This window comes from Atractosteus spatula, chromosome 8, assembly GCF_055471065.1.
Source record: "Atractosteus spatula isolate fAtrSpa1 chromosome 8, fAtrSpa1.hap1, whole genome shotgun sequence".
In the NCBI taxonomy this organism is placed as follows: Eukaryota; Metazoa; Chordata; class Actinopteri; order Semionotiformes; family Lepisosteidae; genus Atractosteus; species Atractosteus spatula.
Genome location: NC_142713.1, coordinates 16,197,270 through 16,211,194, shown reverse-complemented (window position 1 = coordinate 16,211,194; position 13,925 = coordinate 16,197,270). Strand labels below are relative to the sequence as shown.

Here is a 13,925-nt window from a genome sequence, read left to right as displayed (position 1 = left end):
ACTTTTCTGCAAGGAGGACTTTCTTCATGTATCACATCACAAGAGTCAACACACATGTATCTCACAGAAGTCCTTTGCTTTGCTGAACTGCCATGGAAATGCATAGGGTGGCAGTTTAATTGAAATTCAATATAACTATCTTTCAAAAGACAGTACAATCACACGTCCACACAATACATTCTCATAATGATGTGTATGCTCAATAAATGTAACTAAATAAAAAATCCTGTCCCCCTCCCGTTCTCTGAATCTAACAGTGATTCAGTGTTCTTGTTCCACAAACAACATGTTTAAATTGCGTTGCATTTACTCCTTCTTCATTAAAAAAAGGAACATTTATCACAACTTCTAAAAAAAGATCTTGTTGACAGCAGCATTACCACGCTTCCTCCTTAACTCAACTGGTGAATCAATTTCTCACTTCTTCACCTGATCTGCTGTGTAGTGGGGCTGCTGGCACATGTCCCTGATACACTTCACCCAAGACTAGCTATGAGTCACCAAATAGCTAGATGGGCTGAATCGCGTCATCTCATTTGTAACCTTTCTTTTGTTGACACATGGCAGCCATTATGTGTCAGCGGTCCATTTTGTTAAGAAATGAGAAATTATTTCACCGGTTAAGATTAAATTTAATTTAGGGAAGATTGTGCTAGCCAAGATAAGGTGTTTTCTTATCTTTTGAGAGTTTCTAAATACAATTATATCATCACCAACAGTAGTAGAAACAACAGCAAAAGATTATTTAAACAATAATAATAATGGCAACACAGGAAGAACTTGCAAACTCCACACAGATAACATTGATCCAAGGACCCAAGTGCTGCAGGGCAGCAATACTAACATCTGTATCACTGTGCAAGTCTGCAAGCATTTGCAAATTTTCTATGGTTAATTATAAACATTACTTAAATAAAAAAGAGATTGGATACATACAGCACATGGATGTTTACGTTTTAATTTCAGAATTAAAAATTTAATTAGAATTATTTTATGGTACTTCCACACAATTTGGAATTGCTAATTGTGCCAATGTTATGTATTATTATTATTATTATTATTATTATTATTATTAGGGAGTAAATGTGCTATATACAACATGAGTGTAGGTAATTAACATAATTTAATTTTAAATTCTTTACTTTCAACTTTCTTGCCATAATAGTTTTACAAGCATAATGGCTTTCTAAATATTTCTGAGATTTTACTCCTTAGAAAAGCATGGACAAAGTCTCACTTACCCACACACTCTCCCATATTTCTTTATCAGTTCATTGTGTGCATCCCAAAAACCCTGTAAAACAGCATACAAATAATACAGGACAAATTGCATAGATGTATTACAATGTGAAAAGCAGGAATTCCATTACCAACCCTCCATTCCACCCCTACCCCTGCCTACCACACACCATCTCCCTCCAATTTAAAAGTAAACAATAGCAATAAATGTGTATATCCGTGTAACAGAAACCTCCACAGCTACAGCTATCATGCATTGCATCAGCAAACGTAAACTTTACCAGCCTGCATATCATTTACTGTATATAAGTTTGATTTTGTATCATTATCAGAACTCATCTACATTGTGTTAAACTGTAACAGGGTTGATATTGAGTAATGGATGTGGAATGGGCTTTTGTCTAATAATCATTCTATGAGAAATCCATTTTTTCTTTGCAAATGGCAAAACTTTAATCTTTTCCACTGCATTCACAATTATGAAAGGCTTTCAAAACGTCCATGCAGCCAGGCTCATGAAAGAACAGACCTTCTTCTCAAAACAATGCCTATTCACTGACCTATAAATTGCAATTCTGAGGTGATAGTTGCAGCAGACTTGTGTAATGTGAAGAGTTTATGAGACTATAACAGAGCTCCTGGTTTCATTGCCTTCTAAAAATGTTTACCTTACTTTTACTGTTTTACAGCTCATTGATTTTTGCCTCTCCATTCTTTCAAATATGTGACATTTAAACATATCATAGATCATTTAATGCAATTATGTGAATTACTGCAGTCTTTGGGTGTCAAACATAATACAGGGAGAACAAGCACTACCAAAGCATGTTTTTTGTATTAATGTATTGATTTGCTATATTGATTTACTCACACAGCTTTAGCCGACAACTTAGAGATTTTTTACCTTGACTTACATTTATCATCTACTTTAATTTTTTGGAACACATGACATTAAATAGCTAATGCTTAACTGGAGGTTAAATCCAAGACCTGGTTTGAAACAATACAAAACTTGATTTTCAATTTTTAAGTATTTATATTTGGAACTGTATCATTCCAGTGATCTTATTAAGTGAAATTAAAATACATGAGAAAGGCAGAAGAGCATTCTGAATGTCTTCGGTTTAGAAATCAAATCTTATTAAGTGTATTGTTAAAATCTTCTTGTTGTGTGTTAAAAGTTTTCACTATTTCCTTTCACCTAGTTATTTTCTAGTTAGTACACAGCATCAGACAATGCAAGTCACTAAAATAAGGCAATATAGACAGATAAGTCAGATAAGCAGGAAATCTCATGTGTTATACATGGGTGGTCCTTTTGCAGCATACACAGTATATTACTGAATAGACTTTCTCTACTTCAGGTTTGAGTGCTATCCAACCTGACATAACTCCCAAAATAAAAAATAGCTTAACACAAAGCAAACGAAAATTTCTTTGTCATTTCGGCGGGAAGTAAAATAAAAAAGGACAAAAGCAGTATCTATTGTATGTGGGCCTTCTAGACCTGTGGTTCTCAAACTGTGGTACGCGAAGCGCCCCCAGGTGGTAATGTACACCAGATGACCCTGAAAATGTGTTGTGTGCACAAAAAAATTGGGACGGATTTTATATTTTCTATTTTAATAAAATTAAGTTTATGTGTCAAATACGCAGCCTACGTACAGTACTTAGCTACGTCGATACAGAGCACGCTAATACTTGAGTGGACACAAGAGCTACTATGTAATTCTATACCACTGTATAGGAATGAGTCCTACGAACCTAAGTGACCAATTGTATTAAAAGAAGTTGTCTTTAGCAAATAGGGAGGTAGGAGAATGTGCATGATTTTGGAACACTGCCAATCTTGTAAGCACTGGAAAGCGTGATAGATAACAGAAAAATATTTAAGGTCTGTTCTAGGTTAATTTGAGAAAAATACACCAAGCATCTCTGTTTCGCTCCCAATCACATGATATAAAAACTTGTTTTAACTTCTGAGACAGACTCCTGACTGTCTTTTAAGGGGAAACATGGAAAAAGTTCTCCAACAGCGCCACATTCGCCCACATAACAATTGTTCGAAAATGAATACCTTGCAAAAATCAAGTATTATATCATGGCTGAAAGGAATAGATGCCAAGAGTACTGATCTTTCTGTCCTTTAAGCCACTACCAATGAAAAGTATAGGAGAGCACATACAGTATTTCAGCTTCTGAATGAATTTATCAAAGAGAATGGCATAGACTTGAAAAAATGCGTCGGAGTTTGTACAGACGGTGCTAGAGTGATGACAGACCGACACAGCGGTGTAGTTGCACGAATTAGAGAGGTTGCTCCCGATATGTAGTGGACACACTGCAGGATCCACCGCGAGGCCTTGGCAGTCAAGAAAATGCCTGAGGAATCTGTGTTAGACTCTGCTGTCGCATCTTCTGTCTTCGTGATCCATAGATTCCATGTATCAATGCTCGACCAATATGAATTAACATCTGTTCAGTGTGCTTTGTAATGAAATGGGCAGCGAACGTGCAGCTTTTGCTACATACTGAAGTGAGATGGTTATCAAGGAGCAAAGTGCTCACGAGACTCTTTGAACTGCACTCCGAGGTACAAATGTTTTTGCATGACCAGCAATCTCCCTTGGCAAGTCTATTTGATGATCCAGTGTGGCTGGTAAAAAAAAGCCTGCCTGGCTGATACCTGTATATTCTCACATTTGAATGAGCTGAATATGGGACTGCAGGGACTCTCTTTAACAGTTCTTGATACTGTATGTCTGACAAGATCACTGCTATGAAGAAAAAGGTGCAGCTTTTTGTTAATAAAATCAAAGCAAGTGATGTCTCTGTTATCCCAATTTTTGAGAACTATCTGCACACATACAGTATGGTGTGGCACTTGATGCTGCCGCTGTTCTTGATGTGACTGCAGTACACCTCTTGTCATTGGAAGAACAGTTCTCCGAGTATTTTCCAGTTGAGGCCACACCAGAGTGGATCAGGAACCCCATTATTATTGATGTCATAGGAATATCCAAGAATCTGACCTGTGCTAGACAAGAGAAGTTGCTTGAGTTTTCATCTGATGCGACTTTGATGTCAGAATTGAAACGACAGTCACTGTTGGATTTCTGGAGCCAAAGACAGAGTGAATACCCAGCCCTCTCATTAAAGGCTGTGCGGTTTTTGATGCCTTTTGCTACTACCTGCACTGCAATCAAGACAAAGTACCACAACAAAATGGATGCTGAGCCAGATCTGCGTTTGAAGCTCACTGCCCTCGTCCCTGACATTGCAAGGCTTTGCTCAACTAAACAGGCTCACCCCTCTCACTGAAATGGTAAATGCTCAGTGCTATTTTAATTATATGTGTGTGTGAGTGTGTGCGTGTGCGCTCATGTTGGTCATTGAGATTTTCTGGGGTTCCTATGAGAAGCTGACTTGTAGGTGGTACTTGGATGTTTTGGTTTGAACAGGGGTGGTACAGTACTTAGTTCAAAAAGTTTGAGAACCACTGTTCTAGATCTTTTAAAACCCTGCATGTAGAGAAATAGTCAAATAAAATCCTGGCATTGTAAATGTTAGCTTGAGTGTCTGACATTGAGGACAATGAGATCTATCTGCCAGAATTAAAGGATGATGGAAGTGGAAATTAGAAAGGTGCTGTTAAGATCTGTGGAGATCTAGAATTATCCTTCAATAAATTATTTGGTTTTAAAACTCGCTTTATTAACAAAATAAGATAATGACCAAATCTCAGCACTGTTCATCCCTTCATTTGACTCACTGTGAAACATTTTCTATTTGTTAGGTGGTATTTGCATAAAAAAGTAACAAATGAGAGGAGGTTATTCAGCTTTATTCATTGTGTTGCTATCAGCTGCATAATCCAAGACTGCCATCAAGTCAATCCTTATAAAAAGCTCACAGAATCTGTTTCATCAGCATTACTAAGGGGTTTGTTCCAAACCTAAACAAATCTCTATTCAAAGCATAATCTCCCGTTTTCTGTTATGAATCTTTCAAAGCTTAATTTTCTAGTTGTGTCCCTAGAGTATGTCCTCAATTCATTGCTGATCTTGAACATAACCGAAGAATGATATGGACAGTACTCTTCAGGATTTTAAATACCAGCTTTAAATCACTTCAAATCATCTATGTTCTACGTTAAAAAGATTGGTTTCCTTTAATCTTTACACATTTACTATGGCATTCCTTTCAGATCAGGAATTACTCTGGTTTCTTCTTTTTGTGATAAATGTTTTAAAATTTATTTGGACATTAATGTACTGCAGCTCTTACATTAAAGAACTAAATTTGGGTTATAATAGTTGGATGGCATTCATTTTAGGGTTAAAACTGCTAAAAAACAGTACAGTATACTGTACAGTATAAGACAACAAAAACGATCATGTCTCAATTAATACCTCTGTATTGAGATTGATCTGAGGATGTTGTAATGCTGATATATGAGAAATTCAATAAAATGTAAATCTGTTATACATAAAAGCAACAAAAAAGGGAAAAACTAAAGAGCACAGCAACAATATCAGTGAATGCAAAGATATCACTAAATGAAGAAAGAGAGACTGACAGAGCAGCTCTATTGAAAAGAATTGTGTGGGGTATGATTGACAGACACAGAACAGGAACCACTGCAGCTGCAGCAGACCAAGCAAAGTTCCTGCAAAATGTGGAAGAAGAATCTTCTGAGTATTGAATAATTCCAGTTTCCAATTTTACATAATATAGTCACGAATTTCACAGGTGAAAATGCAACAATACCTTAAAAAGATGTAAATCTTTAGAAACACCAACATGCAAAAGAAAAGACTGGGAGCTTTCTATTGAATCCAAGTAAAATTCTTAATTACTTTTTCAACTACATTTTAGAGACTAACAAATGAAAACAGAATTTTATTCCACTTAGAACAAGATTTCTTTAATTTACCTGTGCCCAGTATTAAAAATATCGTTCTCTCATGTTACCCATTGTTAAAAATGGAAGGACATTTGTATTCCAGCAGGATAACTCTACAAAGACTGCAAGGAAATTTTGGTAACAAACAGTTACTATGCACGTCTGTTACTGTAAATCTTTACAGTAACAGACTGGCTGTTATCTTTTACAGTTCCTGAACTTAAATTCCAGTGAGGTGCTGTGGACTGACTTGAAAGCTACTGTTGCAAACTGCACGGCAATTGCAGAACTCAAATCTATGTCAAAGAAAGTGTTGCTTAAAGACACCACAAATTGGTTTTAAAATACAAAGACTGCAATCAATAAAGAAGGCAAAGAGTAAGGATGCATAACACTAAAGTAAAAGGGTTTTTTGTGAAACTGTTATAATTCACTCTATTAATGTTAGCAATTTTTAAGTTTAAATATCAATCTGCACAATTAGAAATCATAGAAATCACTTGGTATAAATGTTTCTATTTTATCTTTTTAAAAAGATATTTTATGATATCTCTAGTCCTATCAATTGTCTCTCAAAAAATGTTCAGTTTTTGATTGAACTGTCAGTCATACTCAGTACTTTCTGAATCTATACAAGGTAATCAAAAGGCTGCAAAATTGCACTGAAAATTTGAAAAGGACTTGTTACAGAGAAAAATATACTCTCAAGGTGTTGAAAGCAGTTACATCTAGCAGAAGAAAACATACATTTGGAAAATTGCATTTAAACAAAGCTTTGTAATGGTACTGTATGTACAGTATAAAATACTGTAGTAGAAAAGTAGAGTGAATTTTATGCTAAAGTGAAAAGCTTTGAAATATATTCTAGGAAATGCATTTTTATGTTACAGAACTACAAAAATAAGTACTTGCTAAAATGAAATGTGAAATTAGTACAATTAAATAAAACATAAATAAAAAGACTTCCACTTTTCAACTTTATTATGTTTTTTCTTAAAAGGAGGAAAGCACATACTGTCATAAATAAGCATTATGAAAAATGCCTTATGAAAATTATCTTAAGTGTCTTAATTTCTGAAAATACCATATCAGTATTATTATATAAGAAAGCTGTGCTGATATTAGCAGTCTGTTCTACATGTGATTGAACATGGCTTTCTGAGCAATACTGATTTATAATAATAATAATAATAATAAGAGAGACATCTTTCTTGGAATCAGAAGGAACATCTTTCCATACATTCCTATTTGTTTAAAACACCTAATACTACTAATAACAGATAATTTGCAAATTCAAATAACATACATATCTGATTAATGTTTGATTTCATGTGCCCATATGATTTGGGATACACCACAAGTAAGGGAAGAGTTTCAGTTTGCAACTGTCCAGATTGAAAATAGTGGAACTTTAAACTGATATAATAAAACTTCAGATGTTCAGATGTTCAGATGTCTGTTGTCAGATTTAAAAAATGTAACTGTGTCATAAAAAAACACGACAGCATCATTCCCCTTTAAAACTATATTCCCAAATTTATCATTCAGTTTGAACAGAACCAAATGACAGTTTTTGCCTTTAATGTTTTAAATGGCTACTACAATTATTTGTTAAAAACCTTTATAAGTCAGAAGTGTATGTAAGTGAAAACGTCAAAGCAAATGTAGATTGTAAATTTTAGCTATACTGTATATTCTTCTTTCTAGTTGTCACTAACGTAACATACAACCTCACAAAAAGGTTGAATCTACACCTATGTTTAGGAGATTAAAAGCTGTGTTCCAATAAACTTCCAAAACACTAGTACTTTTTAAAAATATTCAAATTTTCTGTGGTCATTTTCAGGTGACATTCTCTCAAGAAGATGAACCCCTGCAGTTGTAATAAGTTCCTGGCCAATTAGCAAGGACACTTTCCCCATTTACAGAGCGTCTTTGTAGGGCCTACAGTAGTCTACCACTAGATGTCACTGCTGAGCAAATTTCTGACTGTTACTGTGAAACCCATTTATTTTCTTGAAACTGTGAAACTATGACTGAGAAATGGTAAACTAATAAAAATCTGTTGTTTATATACAGAAAAATCTCTTTACCATGTTAAGGAATCAGCTGCTAAAGATTTACAGAATATTTCTAGGGAACTGGGTTATGTCAAAATTGATTGAGAAGTCTGAGTCATGTCTCTCGGAGCCAGCTGGCTCAATGTTCAGGAAAGATCTTCACAAACTAAGACACTTATTCCAGAAAGACTCCTTTACTTGTGATCATTGGCTTAGGTGGGATTTTGTTTGTGCTGTGTTGCTATGAGAGGCACATATATTTTCTTCTGCCTAGTACTCCAGGGTTGCTGGATGGCATTGTTAATAAGCAAACACTAACCCTTTTAATTATCCACTGAATATTCACATTCTGCAATCTAAGTGAGAATGCCAGCTCAGATTTAGAGCAATGTCTTCAATCCTTAAGGCATGATGAGGCTCGGAGACAAGGTCCACTGAGCCCAGCAGGGAGAGAAGGAACTCTACATAACTCCGTCTGGATGAAAGAAGAGTGATACTTAAGAGCAGAAAGATTCCCTGCTAACTGTGAGCCAACCTGAAACTGAGGGCACAAAGAAGATCTTGTCCAGCTAAGGTGCTCAGAAATAACTCCAGTCGTTGATATGCAAGGCAGCAGTGCAGCCTGCAGCGTGCCTGCCTTATAGTTAATTAAGCCCCAGGCTCCCCTGGCACAGTGCCCCCTTCCCTCTTGCCCCCCTTGTGATAGCTGGCAGTGGCATTCCACAACGCTGTGACTCTCTCAGTAAAGTACACAGTAGTGACTCGTTTAAGTGAAATACTCCTTCTTGTTTGGCTTTTTCTTTCAGTAGGGAAGGAGCAGATTAGGGCACTCTTTTTACACAGCAACCTTAAAAACTGGAATGAATGCCTGAGCTTCTGAACTGTTCGAAGTTTACAAATTCCACCAATGATAACTATTTTGTACTCATAGTGGCACACACACATGATTAAATTAAGATAAACTAACTAATCTCATTTAAGGTTCAAACAGAATGTATTAAAATAGTTTTGAATAAAGTAAAATGGGTTTAGTGGTTGCAAAGTGTATTTTTAACTGCAGCAGAGTTTTCATTGTTTTCATTATGTTGTTTTAAGTTTTTTTTTTAATTATTTTCACTTGTTGTTGTTGGCCCAGATTGTATTTACTGTAACTAAGCAATAGCAACTACAGAGTATGTCCTGCAGTGGTGCCCTTAGAAATTTCAGGGAAATAAATTTCATATTTTTCATAAGCAAGTATTTTTAATAGTTAGAAAACTAGAACTTTGAACAGAACACTTTTGTGGAACATTCCCAGACACAGGGGGTTCTTTCCCCTGTCTCTAAGATAAAATAAAATGTCAGAGGATTTTCAGTGAATTGGAGTTAGTGCTGACACTAACTTTTTGGATCTGAATGATTCATTCCTTAAACAGTCATTTGTGTCACCTGTCGTTAGTTGTTTTTCTTTTTCTGAATCTTGTTTGCCATTCTACTGTATCTACTGTATGTAGTCTAATCTGCCTTTGTAAGGGTAAAAGCAAGGAAATGAGGTCTAGTAGTATATCAATGCTATTGTACACAAGCATTAGAGAAGAATTTGTCACCAGTGGAACTCAAACCTAAAAAAAATCAAAGCTTTATTATAGAAGAGTGTTAAAGAGCCGAAGAAAACAGCACTGTAAAATCTTATATGGTTACTTTGTCACACTCTTTATATGGTCTTTGCAAAAGTAGTGCACAGGTATCTCCTCCAATTTACAGTATGTATTATTCCTTTGAATCGGTTTTCCTATACATTTTTTCTTGGAAAAGACACTTTAAAAAACACAGACATCTAACAAATTTAACACGTCAGCAACTTTGCTAATATTAGCAGTGTTTTATCAAGTTATACAGTTAAGATTCTTTGATTCATTATTAATTACATGCAGTACAAATCAAGAGGCATTTTATTTCATCAAAGGGGGGATTTGTAGATTGGGTTAATTTTTATTTTTCATTTTTGAAAAAAAACATGGACTTAAAATTCATACTGCATCTGTTTTTGCTTTCTCCTAAATGGAAATCATATTAGATTTGACTCCAGATTTATTCATATCCTTGGTACAGTGTAACTGAATGTTACATGTTACAACCTGAAAGAACCATTTTCTAAACTTGTTGCATTTTTCATAAATGATTCAAATTTATTCACAACCTGTCAATTTTATTAAATTATATGCTGAAAGTACTCTCATGTTTTTATAGCCATAAGGTAAAAGCCCTAAAGAGTTAAAATAAGCTTCTGGAACCCACCTTGATTACCACTGGGTATTCAATGAGGCTGAAACACAGAAGCAAAACACTCACAACCACATTATGAGTGGAGTCAGAAATGCCCAAAGATTTAAAATAAAACATTATCAACCTCAACTACTTAAATTATGGCTATTAAAATCCATGTGAAATTCCAATTTCAGCTGTGGTGTCCATTATCAAAAATTTCAAGTCTAATGGGAATGTTATCACCCTACAAGGAAGAGGATGTTAGAAAGTTTTTACCAAATGTGTGATAAGGAAATGGTTTGTCATAACAATTCACAACAAAGTACAACAATCTGTAAACAGGATATCCGTCTCTGAAACTACCACCACAGATTGACCTCATGAAAATAGTGTTTGCAGCAGAGTTCTATGTCAACAAAAAAAAAAAACTAAAAATTCCCCCACAGCAACTTATTGACTTTCCAATCAAATTGGACAAAATGTTGTAGCTAGAGGAACAGAAACTGACAGAAAGGCAAAGCTTGTGTTGAAAAAGAATGGTGCCCCCTCCATGAAATGTGTGGAGATGGATTTGCTTTGCTTTGGAGTTGTCTTGCTCTGGTCCTTGTTCCAAAGTTAGAATTGAATGATAGACCAATTCTAAAACGTATCAGGAATATTTTAGGAAAAAAACAGGATCCCTGTGCTAAAAAATTCAAGCTTGGTTACAGATAGACTTTTCAGTAATATAACGCCCAAAGCACACCACCAGTTATTTTGCCAAATAGTTATGAGACAATAAAATCAGCCTTCTTGATTGATCGCCATCTGCTGTCCTCAATCCTATAATACAAGTGTGATAAGAACTATAGACAGCATTTCACAAGCACAAACCACATCATCTGAAGGAGATGGGAAGGTTCTGCATAGAGGTATTGTTAAAATCTGAGAAGTGAATGTATTAAAATGCTACAGGGAAAGCTTAATCTGTTACTGAAGTTACAGGATGATCATCTAAAGAATGACAGCGTGGGTCAGAAAAATTTTGAACATTGTCTATTTAGGTCTATTTAGCTTATGAATATGTGCATGTGCCCTGTCTTATGCTTCTGGATTAGGTTCTGTGCTGTCACAACCCTTAACAGGAATAAGCAGCTGTCTAATAACAGATCAATGGATGCATATGGACACTAAGACAAAATATTATATCTTTGGTCTGCTTTACATCTGTGTCTTCCCCAGTCGCCCTGCTGTTGGGACAGTATACAACACTAATAACCAAGCTTAACCAAAACTATTATTTTCCACATATTAATCTACTAGAATTGCCTATTTATTTATCCATGTAAGGTTTTAAGAACCACAGACATTTCTACATGAAATAAGATAATAAGATAATAAGATAATGAATAATAAGGGGTATCTGCATTTTGAAAAAGAGGAGGATGATGACCTATTTACGGACAAAATTATTATTTACTGTATATTACTACATTTTATTAATATTCCAAAATATTTACATTTTACAAGACCAAGTAATAAAAGAAGAAACATACAATATTATCAGTCACTTTGCCTTGGTAGTCATAAGATGAGTTTTGATGCATGTTCAGATTTTTAGGTTTTGTACTATTGGTGTGGAAATGTGGAAAAACTGTATAATTTAATTCTACAAATACTGGCAATACTCTCTGTGTTCTGGACTTAGACAGAGATAAACCAGACCCAAAGGAAGAGCAGAATGTTCTGCCATTTGAAATTTAAGATCCTGTTACCCCCTTGGTAACAAATTTAATCCAGAGGCATACACCATTTATTTAGTAATTATGGACCACATCCTCTTCTCTTGCACATAATCTTCATAAAAAATCAAGCAATTTTCAATATATGTAATCTATTTAGGAATCACATTATATTAAAAGTCATTACTTGTATGTCTTATTTAATGAACAGATCTAATGAACTGCAGCACAAGCAGTGTAAGCAATATCTCAGCCGCCTGAGGAGACTTTAACTGATTTACGCATTCATTTCACCACCATACTGAGCCACAGTGCTAAGTCCGAGTGACATAAAGGACCATGAAGGTTAAATACTTTTACATTTTTGGGTATAATGCTATATCACATCGATCAACTCTAATGTCACCTTTCATTCTCCTTGAGGACTCAAAGGTGATTAATGATGTCTTTCCTTTTTATGGCTTTTTAAATTACAAGTTTTTGCAGTCCTATTTATCCTCATTGTGTCTGTTCTCTACACTTTTATTACAGGCCATATGTCCTTCATGTCTTAAAAAAAATGTTTTTTCTGCTTTTACTTTCTACAATGATTTGTGTGCATCTGATCATTGAAACTATTTAACATTTATGATTGATAAAACTTAAAATTATTAAAATTACTACAAATAATAACAAATGCAGCTAAATTATGTGCCTCCAACATACTGTATCCAAGATGACTTCATGCAAGTGTTGATGCTTTAAAGACCAAAGTTTTGATCCTGTATATCATTTATAGCAGCAATTTCACCAAACATGTCTGTTTTGTCTGACCCAGGAAGGGGAGGGGTGTGGATGCTATGAAAGGTTTTACAACTGAAATCTACAGCTTCCCCAGGTGGGATAATACAGGGACATCCACAGCTTGGATTTGGTGCAGCCTGTAGCATCCTACAGTCTGTGCACGATGATCACAGACTTCCCAAATGTTTCCCAGTGACACTTGCATTTGCTGGGGTAACCTAAGACCTAATCCTTTTACTATCTGAAGCAGAATCACTTGATGAGGCCAGAGATTTTGAAGCTATTCCTTCACATAATGATTTTCTTAGTTTTAAATTTCCACTATTGTCAACAACTAATTGTATTAATTTAACCAACTGTAGCAGGGTTTTTAACCATCAAGTTTGAAATAATATCAAACAGTTTTTCAATATGCAGTTCTTTCAGAAATCTTAACTGAAACTGTTATGTGTTCTGGAAAAATGATTTTGTTTGACTATAATTCTATAAAGTAACAAAGCAATAAACTTCTTCAGAGAACCCAAGACAACTGCAGCAAAATTGTACAAAATAAAATATAAATGATTATGATGCCATAATCACTTATTCTTACCACTGCTAAGAATTCACCTTAACTTTGCAAAGGACTTTGCTACTCCTACTGCATATATTTTGGAACCACAACACTGACAGGAAACAGAACATTTGTCTGAGAAACAAATTATATAATATATACAATTTACATCTAGAAGTTCAGTGCATGTAACCTGCTATTTCTGAGGTTCATTTTCCCAATTAACATTAATAACAATATTAAGGTCAGGACCTTAAAGAAGACAGAGCTAGTAATTGCATTTATGATTTTGTTAACACATGTTATAGATGAGAACATTACACATTAAAACAAATTTGGAAAATTCTAATATCAATGAATATTCTAGAAGATCCTTATTTTAGAAAAGCATGTTTAATGGCTAAATCTACAGTAAA

The 13,925-nt window shown here is 34.8% G+C and overlaps 1 protein-coding gene across 2 annotated transcripts in view; it reads right to left on the bottom strand.

Annotated features, from left to right (window-relative positions):
- The window catches only part of tbxas1 (thromboxane A synthase 1 (platelet)), a 140,720-nt gene that overhangs the window by 75,276 nt on the left and 51,519 nt on the right, over nt 1-13,925 (bottom strand). For both annotated transcript variants that reach the window (XM_088924350.1, XM_088924351.1), the window contains exon 4: nt 1,242-1,294. In XM_088924350.1, the coding sequence (XP_088780476.1) occupies nt 1,242-1,294 (53 nt within the window). The remainder of the gene's footprint in view (nt 1-1,241; nt 1,295-13,925) is intronic.